At 33.5% G+C, this 25,041-nt stretch overlaps 4 protein-coding genes across 5 annotated transcripts; 2 read left to right on the top strand and 2 right to left on the bottom strand.

Moving 5' to 3' along the window:
• Positions 1 to 422: 422 nt before the first annotated feature.
• LOC125865487 (patatin-like protein 3) lies at positions 423 to 2,771 on the top strand. The gene is made up of 2 exons (XM_049545685.1): positions 423 to 1,471; positions 1,992 to 2,771. Exons 1-2 carry the CDS (start codon positions 539 to 541, stop codon positions 2,364 to 2,366), a joined length of 1,308 nt encoding a protein of 435 aa, XP_049401642.1. The 5' UTR covers positions 423 to 538; the 3' UTR covers positions 2,367 to 2,771.
• A 2,997-nt stretch (positions 2,772 to 5,768) lies between these two features.
• On the bottom strand, positions 5,769 to 9,563 carry LOC125865966 (PHD finger protein ING2). Its single transcript, XM_049546241.1, has 7 exons — positions 9,395 to 9,563; positions 9,207 to 9,278; positions 8,198 to 8,391; positions 7,588 to 7,651; positions 6,858 to 7,114; positions 6,686 to 6,724; positions 5,769 to 6,144 (listed from the first exon to the last, which is right to left on the bottom strand). Exons 1-7 carry the CDS (start codon positions 9,438 to 9,440, stop codon positions 6,040 to 6,042), a joined length of 777 nt encoding a protein of 258 aa, XP_049402198.1. The 5' UTR covers positions 9,441 to 9,563; the 3' UTR covers positions 5,769 to 6,039.
• A 902-nt stretch (positions 9,564 to 10,465) lies between these two features.
• Positions 10,466 to 14,568, bottom strand: LOC125864710 (glucan endo-1,3-beta-glucosidase 8-like). The gene is made up of 4 exons (XM_049544756.1): positions 13,932 to 14,568; positions 13,698 to 13,827; positions 11,571 to 12,127; positions 10,466 to 11,143 (listed from the first exon to the last, which is right to left on the bottom strand). Exons 1-4 carry the CDS (start codon positions 14,137 to 14,139, stop codon positions 10,599 to 10,601), a joined length of 1,440 nt encoding a protein of 479 aa, XP_049400713.1. The 5' UTR covers positions 14,140 to 14,568; the 3' UTR covers positions 10,466 to 10,598.
• Positions 14,569 to 17,095: 2,527 nt separating this feature from the next.
• Positions 17,096 to 24,354, top strand: LOC125864711 (aquaporin SIP1-1-like). 2 transcript variants are annotated; one of them, XM_049544758.1, is made up of 3 exons: positions 17,096 to 17,571; positions 19,878 to 20,150; positions 24,017 to 24,354. In XM_049544758.1, the coding sequence occupies exons 1-3, from the start codon at positions 17,278 to 17,280 to the stop codon at positions 24,179 to 24,181; spliced, it is 732 nt and encodes a 243-aa protein (XP_049400715.1). In that variant the 5' UTR covers positions 17,096 to 17,277; the 3' UTR covers positions 24,182 to 24,354. The 2 variants fall into 2 exon arrangements, with proteins under 2 accessions (XP_049400715.1, XP_049400714.1); XM_049544757.1 differs by lacking the exon at positions 17,096 to 17,571 and adding an exon at positions 18,392 to 18,799.
• Positions 24,355 to 25,041: the final 687 nt, after the last annotated feature.

The following is a 25,041-nucleotide window of genomic DNA, read 5'->3' as shown; positions in this document are numbered from 1 at the left end:
CACCCACAATTGAGATGATACTAAAGAGAGATACCACTACATTTCATGATGCCTTTGTGGAAGAATGCTTTGATTCAATTCGCGCAATTAAATGTCTTATGTCTACCTGATAATGTTAGGGATTTTTGATTGACCTAAGATAAAATGACTCTCAATACACCGTTGAAAAAAATCAAAATCAACCTTAATGATTTGAGAGCCCAATACCATAACTTATTTGGGACTGATGCGTTATAATTATTCTATTTCAAACTAACCCCATTATAATTTAATCTCCTAGTCATCACTAGCCGCAACGAATGTTCTTCATACTACACATGTATATCGGTTCATTGTAAATGAATAAAAAAACTATACCCCACATACCCCCACGCTTACATTCCTCTGTATATCTCTATATATACACATGTATATCTACTCTGTTTCTCATTCATCTCTTCTCAATTTACTCTCTGTTCATAACAATCTCTCCAAATTTACAAAAAAAATCATCTTTTTAGCTCAAAGAATCAATTTTTATAACACCCAAAATCAAGAAATGGCAGCTAATTCAGTTAATACAATCTCAATGCTTGATTCCAACATGGAAGTTGATAAGCTCACAAATGAAATTTTCTCAATTCTTGAAAACAAATTCCTCTTCGGTTACGATGACCCAAAAAAATCTGTCACCGGAATAGAGGACAATTTGTCAGTTCAGTTCGCCGGTAACAAGAATGTCGGCGCCGGAAAAGTCAGAATTTTGTCAATTGATGCTGGTGGGTCTACTGATGGTGTCCTTGCAGCAAAATCTTTAACCCATTTGGAATCTACCCTTCGTCAGAAATCTGGAAAATCTGATGCCCACATAGCTGATTTCTTCGATGTCGTCGCCGGCTCCGGCACCGGCGGTGTTCTCGCCGGTCTTCTTTTCACACGTGGGGCTGATGGGGTTCCTATGTTTACAGCTGAGGAAGCTCTGAAATTCATCGTTGAGAATGGTGAGAAAATTTGCCGGAGTTCCAAGACTGGATTTTTCCGGCAAGTTTCCCGGCCGGCGAAGGTGTTTAAAAAAGTGTTCGGAGATTTAACGTTAAAAGATACGATGAAAGCGGTTTTGATCCCCTGCTACGACCTGAAGACAGGTGCACCGTTCGTTTTTTCCCGCGCTGATGCATGGGAAATGGACGGCTGTGATTTCTCCATGTCGGATGTGTGTGGGGCCACGATGGCTGATCGTGCGGTTGATTTGAAGTCAATTGATGGTCGTTCGAAGATCACAGCCGTTGGTGGTGGAATAGCGATGACTAATCCAACGGCTGCGGCGATTACACATGTCCTTAATAACAAGCAAGAGTTTCCATTTGCTAATGGAGTTGAAGATTTATTGGTTGTTTCATTGGGTAATGGAGATTCAGATTCCGGCACCGGAAATGTCATGTCATCACCGGCGGCGTTCGTTAAGATTGCCGGAGATGGAACCGCCGATATGGTATGTCCACTTAGTTCGTTAATATTAATCAATAGACGTATGGCATATGCTTAAATATACATAGCTATCACTTAACTATTTGATTCAGAATAAGCGATGTTGATAATTATTTGATCAAAACTTGTTACAATAATAGACTTTGTTACTAGCTCATGGAGATAGATAAACTGTTTTCTCGATTGTTATCTTTAAAATACTTCTTAATTAGAGTAGTTGGTACTTGGAATTATTGAGGTTTATTTATTTTAATAAAATAATAAGAAGCCTTACTTTTAAAATGGGACCTTACATTAAATTAGTGGCATTAGAAGAAAAGGAGTAGCACACATTAAGTGTTCCCACAAGGTGTTTTATTTAATAGTGGTAAATAATGAAGATAGAGTTATACCTAACTATATATTATTAAATTAGGAACTTTAATTTGGAATCTTTTAATTATTTTTTTAATAAAATTGTCTTGACATGATATACCATATATGGACAAAAAATAATGTTTTTTTTAATCTTTCAATTAATGCAGGTAGATCAAGCTGTATCAATGGCATTTGGACAAACAAGGAACAATAACTATGTAAGAATTCAAGGAAATGGTATTGTTGGGAAAAAATACCAATTAATTAAAGATGAAAATATGAACAAATGTGAAAAAATGAAGAAAATGGTGGTAATTGCTGAGGAAATGTTAGGGCAAAAAAATGTTGAATGTGTATTATTTCAAGGAAAGAAATTGGTTGAAAATTCAAATTTGGACAAATTGAAGACAGTCGCAAGTGAATTGATCAAAGAACAAGAAAGGAGAAAAACGAGCATTTTGCCTCCCGTGGTTTTGAAACATGCATCACCATCCCCTAGAACATCGTCCGCGACAACTTTGTCCTGCGATTCATCGTGTTAAATTCAAAAGGATCAGTAATTATCTGATGAAATAGTTAAGGTGTGTGCATACTAGTCTGAAAAAAGAAAAGGACTAGTGATTAGTAGGGTAGGGAAATGGAAGTTGAGTTTAGTTGAGTCGAGTTTGGGTTGAGATAAATTAGACTTGAAATATGGGCGCGAAGCCACTTGTGATGAACTCAAATGTAACGAGCGAGTTCGATCAAGCTGAGCTCTACTAAAATAGCCCAACAATTTTTTTGTTTATCCTTTTTTTTTACTTTTGTTTTGATTCTTGGGTTGGTTTGTAGTTGAAATGTATATTTAGGAATGCATCTTGATGATGAATGTTTATATGTATGTATATGCTTCTAGTAATATGAATGGATTGCTCATTCGAGAAATGAGAAAGATTTGTTAAGTAAAATAGATTCTTTGTTTTCAATTTAACCATTCAATATTCAAAATTTCTTTGAATGGATTCATATTAATCTATATAAAGTTCGATTCAATTAAGGGAAAAGGTAGTTTTCAAAGCTCAAACTCAGATGTTTAGACAAGCTAAAGAAATTTTATTCATGTCGCCAGAGTCTGGCGATAATTTTATTATTGCTACACATAATTATAATTGACCATCTTGTAATTGATGTGTTTAAAGGTGGGAAGGAACACAATTATTTGATTTTTTTTTTAACACAAAATGCTACTGATGTTGAAGCGTGATACTTAGTGGATTATTAACTTTAATTATTCCACAAGTTTAAAATGACATTTTGACTAATTGTCTCTTACTATCCACAAGTTTAAAATGAAAATGACAATATAATCATGATAAATTAATTTAATATTACGACACTTTTTGACTAATTGTCTCATGCTTCTTAGTGGAAAAAAGTTAATTACACACGTCTTTACCTGATTTAATGGAAATTTAGTGTTGACATGGTTGAATCCAATATATAATTGCTTGATTTACGCTGTCTTTATATCCAAACGTTGTGTAAATAGTCTTCCAGAAAAAACTTTTTGGATAATATTAGATTCAAGTCTAATATTTGCTCATATATTTTCAAATTTTATGGATAGAATATTAGATTGCCTTCTTGCATTCTAACATTTTCTTATAAATAAATTTTTCATTTTGCTCAAAAAAAATCTTTAAACTATAGTCTAAAAAGTCCATAATTTACAAAATTCTACAAGATGTCTCGTTTATAGGACGGAGACATACCGTTCTGACCATTTCTTTGAAGGACGAATGGTGAAGAAGTGTTTAGCTACACTCTTTACGGAACAAATTTATCAAAACGACACTCTTTAACCAATCAAACAAGATAAATAGAATGAAAAAAAAGAAAAAATAATTCCACAGCTTATCTAAATTTAGAATCTAAATAAAAATTATTAAATTTACGTAAATTCACACCGTACAAGCTAGGTCCGGCCCAAATGGAGAGTGCAGACAGAAGAGAAAAGTATGTGTGGACAGAAAATTACAAATGTGGAGATTTGTGAAAAAAAGAAGATGGAAGTTGACATTGCAAAGACAAATGGGTCAGCTTTATTTAATATTTAGAATTGATATGTGTCTCCACATCTCCTCTTTAACTTTCTCTGTCGGTGTTAACTAAATTTATTACAATTCACTTGCAAAATTTAGGAGGGTGGTGGGGGTGGAGCGCTAGCTAGTAGATGTGATATTTTGTACATATATTAATTATGTATATAGCATAATTTGTACATTTGAGTTTATTTATTTTAAATTGGAGTGAGAGAAGAGAGTCGTTATATGTTTTTTGATAGAACGTATTGAAAACTTGTAATGCTATAAATTATAATATGTGTTTATAGATATGGATAGCAAGAATTTATATAGCAGAAATTAACGACTTATTTCAGGATGGAAGTGCATCTAATTGTTATTATTGTAGACTTAAAATCTTAATTTAAAATTATGTGCAAACGCAAATATATAGATCTTTTATACCATTAGGTTACTTCGACCAACAAGTAATTTTTTTAAAAAAACTTAATATGGTTATCTGAAAAATAAAACTTAGTGTTAGGATTAAGTGCTTAGGTCATGCCAAAAGTTACGAATAATAGCAAAGACACTATATTATTTCTTAATCTAATTCATCAAGCAATCATCATATTCAACACAGACTCCAACCTAAGGTCCTCCCAATTACCCATTGCCTTGATCTATTAGTTATCAAAAAAGATCAACAAGAATTGTCGTGAAGAGTGATCAGTACTCAAAAATCTCGATTCAAGTTCTGAATATGAAATCACTTTTGTTAAATTATATCCTTGACATGAAAATTTTCGACTTTTAATCAAATCCTAATATAAAAATCGAACACCAGATAAAAATTTAAGCCATATACAAGTAGAGAAAGCGTAGGACATACTCCAATTTTAGCCCCCACGCCAAGTGGTGATGAAATAGCAAAACAGAATACAATTTTCACAATAAAATATACACAAATGCTTTGGGACCTATGAGAAGGATATAGCAAATTGTGGTCACAACTTCTTTTTAAAAAAAGAACTCGTGTTAATTTTCTATTAATTTTGCTTCTTCATGAATCAATGGAGCATTCAATTTGAAAAATTGGCCACCATTTTTTTTTACAGGGGGACCAGTATTTGGTACTCTAAAGATGAAGCCAACCCCTCCACTTGTTTAGTACATATACATATACTTATATATTGTGGGGTTTTCTAATACGTTGTCGACCTATAGATTCTAAGAATTGAAATTTATGGTTCCTAAAAAGATCTCAAGTTAATATATAAGTAATAATTGAGTTAACAACCATTTAGACACCTCAACTAAATATGTACCTATCGAACACTCCAACCTTATTAAACAGGCCTTTTCAAGGAGCCGTCTATGTATTTGGGCCTTTTCTAGATGAATCAACTTATAGATGGCGGGTTGGCTTTGATATTGCTCATGGCTTGATATAATAGTCATGTAGTCATTGGTTTTATCACCGAAATGCCTATAAGATAGTTGGTCGACCTTTCAAATGACTTATTTCATATTGTTCACTTTTATAAACTTAACTACTTAAGTTCTTCTCGAAAAAGTCAAAATAAAGGCAAAGGACATTCTGTTCTACAATTACAACACTTACATTACACGTTCGTATATTATCATTTGTCTTACATAAGGTACTGGAAATCAATTGATTTGATAATGGAGGTGGTCCCTTTTTCCATTGAAATTTCCACATCTAATTTAAAATGACTTTCAGGCAATGGCAGATGTTAAATTTCAACTGTCGGATCCTCCAAAAGTAAATGCATTCTTGGAGGATCTGACACGAGTGCGATAACATTATTGGAGAGTCCAAGTAACATAAAAATAACACTAGTAAAAATGCTAATGAAAAGGCATTCACATACACATAACAACCTTTGGAGTTCATTATGCAGAGTCAAGAAAATTTGATCCCTCTCATAGATACTTATACATGTACAAAACAGGGATCATGAGATACATTTTTGGTGCAAACAGACAACACATTTCTCCGACTACCCTTTTTCACCATTAACCGAATAGGTACATACATTTCTTTATCGAAACAGACATTGGGGGAGCATAACATACGAAAGATACCCTTCAAAAATTGATGCAGGAGGAGTCGCAGCACAAATAAAAGGCGGGGCGGGCATACTTGTAATCAATGAGGTAATTGTCTGCATGTCGGACAGTACCACTTCCCTTTGAATCTTGTCTCTGGTGTGAGTCCAACACAAGTATAGTGAAACCATTCACCTCCTTGGCACTGTCGACAAAAAATCAAACTCAGATGTTGTAAATGCAAAAGTGTTATAGTTATAGCAAGAAGAAGTCATACAATAACATGAGTACACACAGCATTTAGCACAACCATTGTTAAATTTATGAATTTGCTAATCAACAGACGTCTCCTATTAGTAGATTAAACAGGAATCTACTTCAAATGTAAGGTTTTGCAAATTGTATACTATGTAATAACTTTCTATATAATGCAGGTCTATGAAACCTATACATATAGCGCATTAACCACGCTCATGAAAAGGCCTTTTGAAGCATGTTTACAGGGGAATGCTCCAGGTTACAGCAGACTAGGTTTTGGGTAAACATGACATTGATGCTGACCTAAACTTGTTCATGATGAAATTTGTAAAAGCCAAAATATGAATAAATCCTGAGGTGTAAGATTTTTCTCACTTGCCATGAAAAAATCTCTTAATTGTCATTACATAAATCTTCTTTAGGGAAGAAAAGTGAAACGTTTCCATCAAAAGGTCACAAACAATAACCATTGCACAAAGGGAACCTACATTTTCATTGTCGCAGGCAATCATATCTCCAAAGGATACCTGAACAATCAACAAGTCAAAAGTGAGCCAAACATTTGTCCGCAATAATACAGCGAATGATAATTGTAGATATATAATCATACATCAGCTAATTTAGCACATAAAAGCAAATTGAGCTATCAGAAATTGAGACCTGATGGCACACACAGTAGGTGGGTTCATTTGGATCAATGGGTTGATCAACATCAACAGGAGAAGCAAAATCCTTCTTATGACTGCCAGGAGGAGGCATAAGATCATAATCTCTGTCACGTTCTCGGTCCCAATCCCAGTCTCTGTACTCAAACTTCTTTGATTGAGGTGTTACATATGGTGCTTTGCGTTTTTCAGTCTTAAGGACCAAAGGTAATGGAGGAAGGATAGGAGGTTCATCTGCAGGTAGCTTTCCCTCTGCAAAAGACCAAAAGTCAAAGAAAAACTAAAGAGAAAAAGAAAAAGACATTGAGCCTCACATTCAACTGTTAAGACAAGAGGGAATGAACCTTGTACTGCTAGGAAATCAAAATTCAAAGGGGTTATCAGTTATTATACAAAACATTACATTTACTATGTTTAAGAGCAAGGAAGGTAAATCCATGGTGCTGTCTGAGGCATAAAAAGAGAACCTTTTTCTCCAATGAAAACTTCTTTAATACAGCAAAGCTTCGATGCATCGAATTTTAATAAACCCCACCCACAGAGCAAATTTTGATGTGTCTTCGAAGCTTTGCTCTAATGAAGCGTGCATTATTAGAGCAAAAGTTTTCTTTATGAAGAGTGCTTTGTTAAAGTAAAGCTTCAGAGATACGTCAAATTTTGATGAAACCCATCGATTACTCAAGAATATTCGAGCACATGTTAAGAGTCCAGAACATTTAGTGCACCTTGCTTAAGATCTTCAGCGAAGTTGGTAAGATCTTCATCTAAGCGCTTGATGTGGCTATCTATCTGAAATAAGAAACCAGAGGAAGTTATGAACAGTCTTACCATCCAAAAGAAAGAATTTTGGTTAAAAGGATGATCAAATTATTCAACTATTAAGTTAAGCAATGAAAACTGAAACAAATGCCAATACAATCATAATAAATTTCACAATGACAAGATACTGAGACAGCAAGGGGTTGTCATTTTTTTCCAAGAAAACTTGATTCTTCATTATTCCAGAAAAACAATCATAGATAAAATGCTACAGAAGTCCTAACCTTCAACTAAACCATTACAAAGCTTTTTTTTATACGTCTACAAAATAAAGATAGACTTGAACATGCCAAATAGCAAGAACAAAACTAAAGGAGAAAAGTTCCCTATAATGCTTGTTTGGTGCTTGTTAGCAGAAGTTCAAGAACATTCATCATAGAAAAGCAAAAAGCTGAACACAATATTTACAGAATCACTATGAAGTGCAGTAAAAGTGCTAGATCCAAGAAACAGGGACAAGAAAACTTTGAAGAATTAAGCAGATCAGTGAGAAGCTGAATAAGATAAGAAGCTTACAATATCATGAGCTTGTCGAGCAAGTAAAACCTTTTCAGTGCAAAGGCTTAAGGCATTGTCCTGGTTTCCTTCAATCTCCTTCCTCAACTTCTCAAAAGCCTCATCATCATCATAATTGTATTTCCTTGATCCCTGACTCTGAGACGCTAATCCTAGGCAGTAATTGGTCTGCTGCCTAGTCTGATTTATTATTCCTTCATTTTACATTTCATGTTACAGATTGTATACCCATTACACTACTAAACTTAGAAACTTCACAAAAAACAAAACTGCAACTAAGAAATCATAAAAAGATTCTTTCTTTGTTTTTCCTGTCCCAAAAAACCAACACATTCTAATTTTAGTCCCTCCATTCACTTTTACTTGTCCACTATACTAAATATAAATTCACTTAACATGTCCTCTTTAGCATATCAAGAGAACGATAATTTCTTTTTCTTGTTTTATCCTTAGCATTAACTACTCATTCCAAATCATTTCTCAAGTCCATTAAAATATGCACGTCATTTATTATTCCCGAAGTGGTGTGCAAAGTCCATTGTTGGACAAGTAAAAGTGAACAAAGGGAGTAATTCTTACAATCCCATTTTACCCTTCCCTGAGATGCTCTTATAGGAACTAACATGACTTGTTGTAAGCCTCACAGAAACAAACAAAACGAAAAAATAAAGTTTCCTACAAAAGGATACTTTTTAGCATTTTATGCATATTAAGCTATCATTTTTTTTCCTTCTGCATTAAACTCCATTCCAGTCAAACTTCGCTAAACAAATTGAGACAATGAGAATATTCCGCTGTTTTGGTTTATCTTATACATTAACAGTTTTATATTATCAGGTAATTGAAAAGGCAAATACAAACATACTCAGTGTAATCCCAATTGTCAGGTCTAGGGTGGAAAGAGTGCATATGCAGACCTAACCCTTACCTCGTGGAGGTAGAGAGGCCGTTTCCGAAAGAACCTCAACTCAAATGCAACAAATCAAAGTAGTTATAACAAAACAAATACCTTGTGAACGCTCATCGAGCTCTCTAATGGTGTTAAGAAGCCTCTGAAGCTCAGCAGGCAAAGTGCTCGAATCTAATGATGCAAAAATCAACCCGTTAACATTAAAATTCAAATTCCAAACTTCACAAGGTAAAAAAAGTAAAATTAAATCGAAAAAAAAAAAGATTATTTCCAAAAATTAAACATACATTCCAAGTAATCATCGACGAAAACTCCGGTTCTGGCGATCGCCATTGTTGTCAGAAATTGAATTACGATCTAGGGTTTTGCAGAGGCCAAGGAAGAAGAGGAGGGAAGAAAATTTCGGATATATAAGAATAACGACATCGTTTTTATATACTGTACTACTATTTATTTGAGTTTTAAGTTTTGTGCACCGTCAGTGTACAAAATTTTTTATACCATCAGTTACTTTTAATGAGATTTAACCATAGTACATGATAATTATGGAACCTTGATCGATGTTCTAGCGGCTCGTATGGTTTGTTGACCATTATATATGACATCTCATTATACATGAGTAAATATCGTTTATAATGCAGCTCTACTAAGGAAAAACTATGCCAAATTTAAAAATCTATTGACGCTAACAAATTTATGATCTATTATTGTTTGAGTAAAAACAAGGTTACTATATATATTTTATTTATTAATATTTTATATCATCTGTTATCAGTTTAGATATAAAGAATCATATACTATTTTTTTAATTTGATTTGTAATTCTTGTTAGATTATTTGGTTTTGTGTAAACGACAAATAATGTATTTCAATAGTGACATGTTTGATCTTTATTTTATGTATCCAGGGAATCCTCTTTAATAGACTAAATATTCTTATTATGTCAATGCTATAAGCCGTGAATTCAAACTTTTTAATATTTTGCATATGGATTTTAACTAATGTAGGGAAATGATTAGATTGTACCCTAATTATAGATTCATCCATCTCTTAGTTTAAGAAAACTTTTAAAATTTTCCCTATTTTACATTATCACAACAAAAATAGCTTGCCATATGAAATATTATAATTATAAATTCATCCTTCTTTTACTTTCACAAGATATGTAAATTTTTTCCTACATTACATTATCACGATAAAAGGTAAAAAACATGGCAGCGTGTTTTTCCTAATACTGTCAAGGTAGAGGAGTATTTTGAACCCTTAGGTAACATTGAAGAAGACCTTTTTTGTCCGGATAGCACAACGAAGAGCGAAATTCCACCGTTACGAATAATAAAGTCGAAAATTTGAGAAATGGAACAAAAAACACAAATTGTGAACTTTTATTGAAGTGTGTAATACTCAATAATAGTCTCTAAATACAATCCCTCAAATAAATGTATCAAAAACAACACATTTGTAAACTTATCTATATTCTATACACACATATCTACAATAAAAGAAATATGAAGCCACTTAATAATACAACAATCCCTGGCAAAACCTTGTGAGAAATAGAATATTTACCTGTCTGAATAATAAAATTACAAGTCCCTTGAGACAAATTCCTGTTAGTCACCATTGCAAGTCCTTCAAAATCACAACTCAAATCCAATTGATTTTGAACTTGATAATACATATTAAATGCATATGATGCATTTCCAATAGCATCCAAATTATTGCAAGAAGAACCATATCCTAATGATGTACAATCTGAAAATGTACATGCATAGTTAATATTGTTAGCAAGTTTGCTCAAATCTTTAGCATTTGGATTTAACATACACCATCTGTTGGGTAGATATTGCACATTTTTAGCAGCAACAAGATGTTTATCTTGTCCTTGTCCTGAAATGTCCATAGGAAACTTTGGTTGTCCATCGTATCGAAAAATTCCCCAGTGGCGCTCGAAATTACCTGGAGCAATACTTTTAGCATCCTCATCAATGAGACCAAATAAGTATACTTCAATGTATCCTGGCCTAAGGGGTGTTCCTGTTAAGATCAAAATAATCAGTGTCATGAAAGATGATAAATCAGACTACAAAAGAGACACAATAATTTAACGTGGATGATCAATCCACTATGTAAACAGAGTAAATAGGCATAATACATAAACATATTCTCAAACTTGGCCACGGTTGGCAAGTAAACACTCTCACTTTGAGTATGCACATCTAGACACCTCAACTCATCTCCATTGTGTCAGTTGAACACTCCAACTTATAAAATAATCATCTAGACACGTTCAAAATTTATGTGTCATGTTAGCTTTGAGTATCCACGAGACACAGTGGGGACGAGTTAGAGTGTTTAGTTGTCAGTTGATACCAAGTTGAGGTGTGCTTACTTGTCAACTGAGGCCAAGTTTGAGTGTTTGTTTATGTATCACGCCTCTAAAATATTGAGAGAAATAACCTACCTCTGTTGGATGCAAGTTTTGCGAATAGTCCTTTGTAGAACCGATAAGCGTTGTTTAAGTTAGCATTCTTGTCCCCATCCGTAGGCCAACCGACTTCTCCGACTAGGATGGCCATGTTCCCATAACCAACTGCTTTTAAGGCTGAGTACAGGGTATCAAAGTTGGCGTCGAATACATTGGAATACTCAACCCCGTTATCGAGAACAGGGCTGGGAGTACCATCAAAGAAAGCAAAGTCCATTGGGAAATGTTCATTGGCATAAAGACTTAGAAAAGGGTAAATGTTTACTGTAAAGGGTGCTTGATTCTTGCTCATGAATTCAACAATCTGTGTCATTAGTTCAGCAATATCGTTTCGGAATCTACCAGCAGAAGGTACAGGATTAGACTCTGGTGAGAAATAGACATCAGCATTTAGCGGTACAGTTGCTTTTATGGAGTCTCCAACTCCAGCTTCGTTTAGTGCATTTTGGATGTTTCGTAGAGCTGGGAAGGTTAAGTTTACAAAGGAGTTGTTGTAAGCTGTCAAAAAAGGCTCATTACCAACTGCAACATATCTGCAGACAGAGTAAAATGCACCAGACTCAGAAAGGCATTCGGACAATATTTGGTTGAAGTTGAAAAAACGAGTATTTGGACATGAATTTCAAGTTAAAATAAGTTGAACGAAAACTATGATTATCACTCGAATCAGCATATGCAAATAGTGGTGGCCATACTTCAACTTGCAAATAATGACTGTGCTTCTTTAATACATTTTCTTAACTAACGACACAACAACAATAACATACCCAGTATAATTCCACGAGTGAGGTTTAAACTGAAGACACGACTTTTAAGGCAAATTGGACCAATGGACTCATAAAGTGCTGGACCAAATAAAAAAAAGACTCCAACTCTATGCACAGATCCAAATGTCTTGCATTTACTTTTTGAACACTAAGCAAGCTGGAACACAGCACATGGAGAGTGAAAAAGAAGTAATAAGATCACATTCATTCTGAATCGCTGAATCTAAATAAACTGTCAGCATAGATCACATGAAAGAAGCGTAGAACAAGAACAAAGTTACTATATCAAAATAAATCACTTAACAACCAGATAGCTCATAAACATAGCATTAATAAGACCATCTCCCACCCAACACCAAATTTTACATCAAATCCTAAATTTGGTGTTTTGAGCTCCAATCCACACTAATTAAACATTATATAAATGGTATGTTTTAATTAAATCTCATGTATATTTAATTATTTTTTATGTAATATTTTTATAATATTAATTTTAGATAGAAATTTAGCTTTTTTATAAATTAATTTGTCTATATATGATTTTTAAAAAAAATTAAATTTATGTTAATTTTACTATAAATTATAATTGGATATAACTACAATTAACCTTCACAAAAATTAAAAATGCAAACATATAAATTTTTGAACAAGTAATACAATATACTTAAAAATAACCGAAAATAATAAACATTCAACAAGGTAGTAATTAACATACATCAATTACTATTTTTATTTGTGTTATCCATTATTATGTTTAATGTATAATATTTGCTAGCAATTTATATTATTTAAAAAATTATGGTACAAAATACTTTTATATTAAACAATTATAAAAGGAAATTATATAAATTATATATGGTGAATGTTTTAGAAAGAATTTATTTTATGAAATAAGAAAATATAAATGAAATAAGTAATAATAATATAATAATGAAGAGAGAGAAAAATATTCCTTTTTGATGTAAAATTTGATGCAGTGGGTTGTAGTTGATTACACCAAAAATAGTGCTAACACCAAATTTGGTGTAAAATTTGATGTTTGGGTTGGAGATGCCCTAATAGGGTTCCAAGCTCAAAAGATGAAGTAATTTGACTTGAAGGATATATAATTGCAATCATGTAAGTAAAAATGAATGGTAAAATGTTATTTATCAGTGTAGCCTAGTAGTTAATGAAGTTAATAGTCGATTATGCAGGCAAGCTACTTTGGAGACGAAAAAAAGGAAAAAGAGAAAGGGGAGATAGCAGATATCCGATAGAATAGTGAAAACTACGCAAACTGACTCGAGCACACCAAAATAGTAAATGAAAGGAGTAAGAAAGATGTAATCTTTACTTGATGTTGACACCATTTTTGAAATTGTAACGAGTAACATTACGTCTGACCCAATCTTTAGCTCGATCATAATCAGTCATAGGAAGAAGTTGATCATTGGGAATTGCAACCATAACTTCAATATCAGTACCTACAGTCAATGGCGGAGCCAGAAGTTTGAGTTTATAGATTCTGAATCAAATTAAGTTATTGGATTTTACCGAACTCGTTAACAAACTTGTACTAGACTAGTACCTGCAAGTGCATTCATGGTGGATTTATCTGCATCAAACAACTTCACTTTATTAATACCATTGTCCTTCAACATTTGCACAACTATTTTAGGCTCCAACATGTGTGTTGCCATTGTTCCCCAATTGACTCCAAAGCCTTCAACACATATATCATGATCAATCCAATACCCCATAAAAGCTAATACTACTAAAAACCCAAGTTTCAACATGTTTGTCAATATCCTTACAAGAAAAAGATTCAATCTTTTCACTAAAAGAAAGATTTTTTATTGAAAAAAATGGATTTTGAGTGATGGGTAAGAAGAATCTTGGAAATACAAGTGACTTATTGTTGAAAAAATGGTATTTTGAACAAAGTGATAGAAAAAAAAAAGATGGGATTTTTTACTCAATTTGTTCTCAGAGTGGAAAGTTTCAATCTTTTCAATAAAAGAAAGATTTTTATTGTAAAAGATTGTGAATTTGGTTGATGGGTAAGCAGAATCTTGGAAATTCAAGTGACTTATTGATCCAAAAAAATGGTATTTTGAACAAAGAGAAGAAAGAAAAAAGAAAAAAGAAGAGGAATTTTGACAAGAGAATTGAGATGATGATAAATTTAAAAAGTGTATAAAGAATCAAGAAATAAAAGGAAATTGAGTATAAGTGAAGGTGGAAACAGAATCTCCTCACATAAAGGATTGTTGTTGTTTTTACTCTATTTTCTCTTTATTCGAAGAGTCAAATGTGTGTAATATCTTGCTTTTATGAAAGGTTATCGACCCTAATTAATATCAAGATAATATGATATAAACCGTTTATCTTAATATAACTATTAATGCAGTTTCATGATTTAAACTCGTATCCTATATAAGGCTCCCTTAACAACTTATTCATCAGTGTAGCTCAATTTTTACTCACTATTTAAAACTATAGTTCGATGCATAAAAAGGCCAGACTAACGTTACTTATTACATCTTGATACAATTGTTAGAGATTTGATTTTATTAAACTCTTTGATGAGTCGTCCTTTTGAGAAAGATGAAAGGACACGTCTTGTGAAATTGATGGCTAAAATATCTTAAGTAGAGTTAAATGCAGTAGGGTATTATTGGATACTCCCTCCGTCCCTATTTACTTGTCCATATTNTGCAGTAGGGTATTATTGGATAGTAAACGAGTTTGTAGGCGCCCATAATGGATCACATCACCTGAAACAGATGGTGCAAAGTTATGGGGACCTGCAAGTCGGTGGCCAACTCACCATATTTAGCATTATTATATACATCTTTCGTTTTAATTTGTTTGTCTGATTTATGTTGGCATGAAGTTTAAAAAAAAAATAGAAATTTTTGAATTTTGTAATTTTTAAATTAAAAATACATAGAATATAATGAAGTTTCCTTTAATCTTATAATCTTAAATATATCATGTGAAAAGTTAGAATTAAGAAATTGTTAATTAAAAAAAAAGATATTCTTTTTGAAATAAACTTAAAAAGAAAGTAAGACAAACAAATTGAATGAAGGAGGTATATATTAAGCTTAAGGTTCGTCCAACACTTAAGTCATTCTCGGCTCAGTTCCCNNTACTCCCTCCGTCCCTATTTACTTGTCCATATTTCCTTTTTTGGTTGTCCCTATTTAGTTGTCCATTTTGACAAATCAAGAAAGGACAACAAATCTTTTCCTATTATACCCTTATTTACACTTCTTGAAAATTGTAAAAGTGTATGTTGTTTTCCTCCAATTTATTTCACTTTAATTCAAATAAGTGGTTGTAATTTTGAAGTGAAAAGTTGTCATAAGGGTAAAATTGTAACTTCACTGTGCTAATCATTGTTGCCTTAATCTGTGTGCCATTTCTAAAGTGGACAACTAAAAAGGGACGGAGGGAGTATCTTTCGTTTTAATTTGTTTGTCTGATTTATGTTGGCATGAAGTTTAAGAAAAAAATAGAAATTTTTGAATCTTGTAATTTTTAAATTAAAAATACATAGAATATAATGAAGTTTCCTTTAATCTTGTAATCTTAAATATATCATGTGAAAAGTTAGAATTAAGAAATTGTTAATTAAAAAAAAGATATTCTTTTTGAAATAAACTTAAAAAGAAAGTAAGACAAACAAATTGAATGAAGGAAGCATATATTAAGCTTAAGGTTCGTCCAACACTTAAGTCATTCTCGGCTCAGTTCCCATCTATTCATATTCACTACTCAATCCGTCTCAGTTTGTGTGATATCATTTAATTTGACATGAAATTTATAGAAAAAAGATTTTGTTTGTTTAGATACTTTATAGAAGAATTTTAAAATCAAGTCATTTCTATATATTTTAGAACAAATTAAAAGAACATGTCACATTAATTGTGACCGATGGAGTACATTTCTCTCCGGCGCCTAGCTAGCCTTTAGGGGCCGCTTCGCGGGATTGGATAAGCAATGACATCCAATAGGATTGGGATATTTCATATGATTATTTGCCACTATTTATATAAGATAATAATATGATCTTTTAGTATAAATGGTGAAATAAAATAATTTTAAAATTAACTAATACTTCAGACATGACATGAAATAAAGGTAATCTCATATTTTATCTTGTAACTTTTATTCTTATCTCATGTACTAAGGATAGTCAAGTAGCTATTATAATAAAATACTCCAATACTATTATTTATTCAATATAATTTGGTCATCCCTTGCATTATGCTAGGCAACGTGCTCTTGCACGATCCTCTAATAATTTCTCGTGGCCAAAAAGAAATGTCAAGTTGACGTACACATAAGTTAAAATATACATACAACATAGTAAGAATTTGTTTGACATTTGAATCTACAACCTCAAATTTTTAATTTTATAAATCACTAAATCAATTTCTAATCTTATGTTTAATGATTCAAAATCTATATATACAATATAATTTTTACCGAGATGTTTCGGCTAAACATCCTTACCCCTCCACAAATTTAGTTCCAAATTTGAGTGAAAAAATATTTGGAATCTATGCTAAATGTCTACTAACACTCTGTTTAAATGTTAGTTATGTAACTGTATTGTTCTAATAAATACAACGGATAACAACCATCCAAACAAGATGTGTAAGTCATGTTATCACATTTGAATATCATTTCCCAAATTAGCATGTTTTCTTCATGTAAGTAGTTTTCATTTGGTGGAGCACACCTTCCCCAATTAACAAATTCTTAATTAGTTGTACAACAAAAATCCCCAATTCCTACCTACTATACTTCTAAATTCTAACTAATCCCCATTTCTCTAATATATACCCATGATAATGCATTGATTGACATCTGAATCGCCCTCTTCTTCTTCTTCGTCGTCGTTGTTTCAGTTGAAGAAGAAGATGGGTGTTGTAAAAGCAGCGGTAGCTGATTTTGTTATGACATTTATTGCGATATTTTGTGTTTCAACGATTGGGGTTCTCACTTACATTATTGGATCTGCATTTGGAATTGCTCCTGGATTGGCATCTCTCTCCATCACTATTGTCATTGTTTTCCTCCTCTTTTTAATGCTTAGTGTTATAGCTGAGGCTTTGGGTGGCGCCGCCTTCAATCCTGCCGGTACGGCGGCGTTTTATGCTGCCGGAGTTGGAAATGATTCGCTCTTCTCCGTTGCTGCTCGATTTCCAGCTCAGGTATTGATTTTAGCTTGAATTTTAAGTAATAATGAAAGTTAGGCTAGTTTGATACGAGAGATTTAGAGATAACTTAAACTTGTATAATTTGAACAAGTAAGCACATGTATTCTGCTTAACATTCCATGTGACAATTCACAATTCACGTCCTACGTAACATCCTACATGTACTATACCATATATGATGTGTATGTCTACCTAATCAATTTATATAAACTTAAATCTTTACTTATGCACATCAAAAATATAAAGACGGTCAAATTAAACAAGCATATTCATGTGTAAAAAATTAAAAATACTCCCCCACCAAAATGAGAAGATGGTTCATGGCTTTTAGTCAAGGAATATAATGAACATTGCCAAACAAAATAGAAGTCAAAGAAATACTAAACAACTAAAAGCAGCCAACTATTGTCCTAATCCTTACCAAACACTAATCAATACTTGCCATTATAGTTTACATAGGGTTCATTCACTATAATTTCAAAATTAAATTAAACATCTAAATCTCATAAATAAAGTATCCAATAGGAGATGGGAAAAGGTACAAATTTGTGTGTATTATTCGAAATTATTCAACTTTATCTTTAGTTATACTTATTTCATTTCATGCTCCCTTTGCTTTTAATTGACCATATTAATTTGGCATAGGACCTAAGTATTTATTATGCAAGTAAAAAGTTTAGTTGATAATTGAAGTGTAAAAATCGCGAAAAAAAGTGTTACTTTACTTATTTTAATGCTATCACACCTAATTATTATTTACTTTTATAACAGCCCATAATTAATTCCAAAGGAAATATACTTCTAATTAATCTCTATTAGGTTAATCATTTCGCTATCCTTCTTCTTCTTCCTCTCTTTCACCGAGTGGGAGAGATTTTCAGTTTTCAGAAGCTAAGGAAACCCAAAAATTTCAAAGATTTTGTATTCAATGGGTGCTGTAAAAGCAGCTGTGGGTGATTTTGTTTTGACATTGATGTGGGTTTTTTGTTCTTCCACTCTGGGGATTTTCACTTACCTTATTGCTACTGCTTTTGGGATTGCTCAAGGAATGGCTTCGCTATTTATTACTACTGTGCTTCTTTTTATGCTCTTCTTTGTCTTTGGGATTATCGGCGATGCTTTGGGTGGTGCAGCTTTTAATCCTGCTGGTACAGCGGCGTTTTATGCTGCTGGGGTTGGAAAAGATTCTCTTTTTACCGTTGCCACCCGATTCCCTGCTCAGGTTTTTGATTTTGTTTATTTATTTTTTTAAAAAAAAACCTTTTCTGGGTCCAGTTCTTACATGGTTGATTTTGCTTGAATGGAGAAATATGATCAGTGAATGAGGATTTGTATAGTCGATCCGGACTTGTTTATGACTGAGGCGTAGCTGTTGTTTATTTTGCTTGAATTTTGAGGAATAATGGAAGTAGAGTTTTAATTTTCTGAAAAATCAACCTATCATAATAGCATTTGTGGTTTCCACTTCTTAAAGTGAACTTTTAAAAACCTTTTCTGGGTTTAGTTGTTAGGTATTTACATGGTTGAGCTTGCTTGAATTTTGAGTGGAGCTTAAATGGAGAAATATGGTTAGTGAATCTTCATATAGGGGACTTAGGCGCAGCTGTTGTTTTGCTTGAATTTTGAGTATAATTCATCTGGATCCCAATGTCCGAAACTAGTTGGATTTGTCTAGCTAAAGCTGTTAAAGGACACATTTCGCTCTTTTCTGACTGAGGTTGATTCCTTTTTTGTTTTTTGTAAGTGTTTAGAGGTTGAGTCCATTTGCCTCAGACTGCTTCATTTTGGTTATAGCTAATAACTTGCCATACCTTATAGAATGAAAAATTCCTTTTAGAAGAGAGGAGAATATCAGCAAAAACAACTCTTGTCGGATTTGATATCGGATAGGCTAAGCTAGGTGTAGCCCATTGTCTATATGGTTTTGCTTACATTTGTCATGGCGAGGGTGACTATTGTTATCGTAGGGGGCTATTGGACAAATAGATGATGCCAAAAAAAGTTATTTATAGAGAAAGTTCATTGTCTCGTAATTATTTCAAGTTGACGCTAAACTACACCTTCCCTCGCTTTTTCCCATAAGAACACAATATTATATATAAGATCCAAGATAGATCACCTAAATTTCAATTTTTATGGCAAGTTTTACATGGTTTTTCTGGTTTATCTAAAGAAATCTTACAGTGTTCTGTTCAAAGTTGAAGAGTTCCCCAGAATAATTTCTAGAACTTCCAATTCAAGAATCCATCCAAGTCTTTATATCATGAAACTAATTCTATATTATCTTTGAACTGTTACAGGCAGCTGGTGCGGTTGCTGGTGCAGTAGCAATATTGGAGGTTATTCCTACGCAGTACAAGCACATGCTTGGTGGGCCTTCCTTGAAAGTTGACTTGCACAATGGAGCCATTGCTGAGGGCATCTTGACTTTCGTAATGACCTTTCTGGTCTTTATCATTGTACTGAAGGGTCCTAAAAGTGCACTTCTAAAGAATTGGTTACTTGCAATGTCAACTGTTACCATGGTAGTTGCAGGTTCAAAATACACTGGACCTTCTATGAATCCAGCCAATGTAAGTACTAGTTCTTTTTGCTGTTCTTAGATCTTGGTGCTTAATATATAGTTCAACCACTTAAATTCATTTGATTTTTCCATATTATACTCAGGTTTTTGATTTGCTATGTTATCTGAATAACACATCATTGTAGCATCTATATTTGGGTGAACTTTCATTATCTTAACACTCAGAATATGGTTTATAACTAAAAATGGGATGATTTGTGGAGATTTACTCCATTGGATTTAGTAATGGTTTCCTTATACTTTGGTTAGAAAGTGTTGCAAGATTCTTCAAAATAGATTCTTTTTGCATAGTAGTGAATAACCTTCAACTATAGCAGAAAGTTGTCTTTAAGATGCAATCATTTAACTTTGCTATAATGTAACTTGCTCTTTCCATTATGCTCATCATTCTTTATTGCAGTAATTCTTAGTCTTACAAAGAGAGGCTTAAGCTGACCAGTCGTATGAAAAAAATAAATTCTTTTACATCGACAAGAATGGCTTCTTTGGTCGTAGTTCCAAAACTACAACATATTAGGAATATATGCCTGTCAATCTGAACTATTTTAATTTATGGAACATTACCTATTTGAACCCTGATATTTACCCTCATCTAATGGAATAAAATAACGGCAGAAATTGACAAGACCCTGATATTTGCCTCATCTAATGGAATAAGATAACGACAAAATGGATTTAGACAAACATTATATACCATCTGTCCTTAAATCTGAACTATGACATCTGTCAGTCTGAGCAGACCATATTTCTTGGCTTTTACTTGTAAGAAAAAAAATCATATTTCTTGGCTGTACCTGCACTGTGAGTTGACGTTTCCTTTCATAGGTAGCTGTGTCACACGAATCATAAATCTCGATTTGCATTAGTTCCACTGGCTAACAAGTAATAACTATTTACAGTCATATCTGCAGTTGCAAATCTCAAATGACACTTCTCTCTTAGGGTGTCAGATTGGAAATGAGTTTCATATCAAGAAGCTAATTAAGATGATCAACCAAGCCAATCATATGTCCCTGTATTAACTGTTAGTTTCCTTAAAGGGTACTTTATGCCTCACCTTCAACCTAACACAGTTCTCCTTGCATATAGTATTTTGCATATTAACTTGTGTAGCTTGACAACTAGTTGTAGGGGACTGAATTAATAGAGATTGGCTTTCAGAAGGAGTGAGGTTTTTCTTTTCCTCAACAATAATCTCAAGTGAAAGCTGTAAGAAATATAGGAAAAGAATATTATTGAATTGTTGTTGCGTCTACATTATTACATTGAGACCCTATTTATAGACCCTAGAATACAATCCTTTACCAAGTAGGATACTATTTAGTATTTCTATTTCTATTTCTATTCCTATTCCTATTCTAATAGGATTGTATAAACCTATTCCTATTCTTATAGGATTGTATAAACCTATTCCTATTCTAATAGGATTGTATAAACCTATTCATATTCTAACACTCCCCCTCAAGCTAGTGCATACAATTCATTTACCTAGCTTGTTACAAATGTAATTAACACAAGGATCGATGAGGGGCTTGGTGAGACATCGGCGAGTTGATCACTTGACTTCACAAAATTGACAATAAATTTCATGTGCTTGATCTTCTCATGAAGTACTGAATTTGATGCATAATGCCGATAAAACACAGAGTGATAAAATTACAGTGTTAGAACTTCCCAAACCAAGCTTGCAAAGACTATTTCAGATCATAGAGTGACTTATGTAATCAACATACAAGGCTACTAAACTCCCCCTGAGCAACAAAATTAGGTGGTTGCTCCATATAGACTTCTTCACAATGCAGCGAACATTGTAAGTGCTCAAAATCTAGTATAAAGTACATGGTTCATGTTGGAATCAATAGACAGTCGATATTAAACAAGTCACCGAAAACTGCCCGAAACATGCTCATATGCCGGAGTATTAGATTTGATGGGTAAAAGTGGTCACAATCTAAGAAATAAAATTATATGGGTAGGGTCGGAATGATGTCACGACCCAACTAGAAAATAGAAATTATATAGGATAGTTCGAATTGATGGAACGACCCCATTGAAAAAGAGAAATAATATGGGTAGGTCGGAATGATGGCACGACCCTACTGAAAAAGAAAAATAATATGGGTAGGGTCGGAATGATGGCACAACCCTACTGAAAAAGAAAAATTAAGGGTTGGAATGATGGCACAACCCTATGCAAATCAGATTTAAGGAGTCACCGGCAAGACGAATGGAACTATGCAAATCAAATCTGAGGAGTCACTGAAAAGACACATGATGCTATGCTACTCAGATATGAGAAATAGTTCGGAAAAATCCACGATACTACACAAATTAAATATGAAAAGTAGTCCAGAGAGATGCACGGTGCTACGCAAATCAGATATGCAAAAAAAGGTAGTCACCGGAAGGATGGCACGGTGCTACACAAATTATATATGAAAAAAGAGTCACTGGAATGATGGCACAGTGCTACACAAACTAGATATGAAAGAGTAGTCACCAGAATGATGGCACGGTGCTACACAAATTAAATATGAAAAAGTAGTCACTGGAATGATGGCACGGTGCTACACAAATTAGATATAAGAAAGTAGTCACTAGAATGATGCATGGTGACCCAACTTTTGCTAACATAATCATTGGCCAAACGGGCAGCATATATGGGTGCCACCCGCCGGCAACGGAAGCTCTTTAATTCTCTATCAAGTTCGTAGAGGCTCTGATACCATGTAAGAAATATAGGAAAAGAATATTATTGAATTGTTGTTGCGTCTACATTATTACATTGAGACCCTATTTATAGACCCTAGAATACAATCCTTTACCAAGTAGGATACTATTTAGTATTCCTATTTCTATTTCTATTCCTATTCCTATTCCTATTCTAATAGGATTGTATAAACCTATTCCTATTCTTATAGGATTGTATAAACCTATTCCTATTCTAATAGGATTGTATAAACCTATTCATATTCTAACAAAAGCAAACACATAATAAATATCCTTCTGTTGTATTAATTTTGATACTCTAAACGCGGTAACACTTGGTGAAATGCCGTCGCTTGTTAGTTTTTTTTTTTTAAAAAAATTCCACCCAGCTCATGATTATATTGCCTCTGCTAAAAGATGCATATGAAATGAGGACTAGACCCTGCCTTCTTGATTACAGAGAGGACCTGGTAAACTAGTCTATTCTATGAGCAAAACAGTGGTACATACAAGTGGCAATAGAGCTGTTACCTCAAGGTGGATCAAAAGCGTGTTGGCTTAATTCCTTAATTTATTTATTTTTTTGATGACAGGGGAAACCCGCAGTCACTATCCTTTGGGTGCGCACAGGGTAAAACCCTTGCTCCTATGCAATAGCTCGCAAACCACACAGGAGAGGTAACCCGCACTAGGCAAGCCCGGTGCGACGAGCTCGACCAAGAAGGCAAACCCCTTGCTTTCGCTGGCAAGGGGTTTCGAACTTGAGACCTCCGACATGGAAGTCCCAAGCCCAAACCATTAGGTCACCCCAAAGGGTTTAATTCCTTAATAAACAGACTGCTATCCATATTCGTAGTAAATTTAGTTTCACAGACAGGGTGTAATCATACCCAATTCTGAAACTTTTTGTGTAACTATATATCAAACGAGATATTGAATTCTTAAAAAGGAATTCAAAGTGTATCAAATAGTTTGGGGTATCCCAAAACTGAGACTATTTCTTGTCAAGTCCTAGGATAGTGATATTTTCTTATTGAACGAATGCCTACATAAACACTGCTGTAGCAATGTATCTGTTTCCTTTTTTGCCTGCATGAGTTCTTAATGGGTTCATAAGGGAGTTGATTATCTGCTATACATTTGCAGGCATTTGGTTGGGCGTACATAAACAACATGCACAACACATGGGAGCAGTTTTACGTCTACTGGATCTGCCCCTTTGTAGGAGCAATATTGGCTGCATGGACTTTTCGTGCTGTCTTTCCAGCTCCAGCGAAGAAGAAGAAGCCCCAGAAGAAAAAGCGAAATTGAGATAGACTCTTCTGCTTCAGTTACTTCATTAATCTAGGTTTCGATGTGGTTGAAGTAACCCGATAAAGTTGAAAGCAATTCTTAAGTTCAAATACAGAATCATGACAGATTCCCTTCGCATTTGTTGGAATTGTTAATAAACCCCCTTTCAACATTGATCCAAATTCAACCAAACTATTAGAGCAAAAAACTTAGTTGTCCAAAGTTGGATGCCCTTGAATATGTTCTTATATGGTTCTTTAGATGCCCTCTTTCTGCTGTTTTGAGTTGTGCTTGTGAATTAAATTGGGTGATTCTTTCTATAGTACTTGCATATTTTATCAAGTCTAACAATGATCATGTGATCTGGCCTTTTGGTCTTGGACTAAAGTTCAGTTTGGAACAATTTATCCAAAATTATCATTAAGGTGGCAAAAAAATGATTTGTTATACACATATCACCAAGGTTTTGGAATGCATACTCAATTGTTTTACCAAATACTACTGTAATTTCACAAGTGGGGTTTGGAGAGAGTAGAGTGTACACATATCTTATCCCACCTTGAGAGGTAGAGAAGTTGTTTTCGGATGAACTTACTCCTACCTTGAGAGGTAGAGAAGTTGTTCTCGGATGAACTTACTCCTACCTTGAGAGGTAGAGAAAGTCGTTTTCGATGCTCTTGGTTCAATCAAAGACCTCTCAAGTTGTTTTTGATAGATTCTTGGTTCAATCAAAGTTCACAACTTCCTATTTAACATCATGTTCTCGATAAGTTGCAATTGCATCACGAGTGAAAAATATTTTTTCTGAAATATACATTAAATTAATAATAATATTAACAAATCAAAATAGTGTTTCATTGAAAAAAAGTATAAAGAAT

Source organism: Solanum stenotomum, chromosome 5 (genome assembly GCF_019186545.1).
Source record: "Solanum stenotomum isolate F172 chromosome 5, ASM1918654v1, whole genome shotgun sequence".
Lineage (NCBI taxonomy): Eukaryota > Viridiplantae > Streptophyta > Magnoliopsida > Solanales > Solanaceae > Solanum > Solanum stenotomum.
The sequence above is the reverse complement of the archived record's forward strand: the minus strand, read 5'-3'. Positions and strand labels throughout refer to the sequence as shown.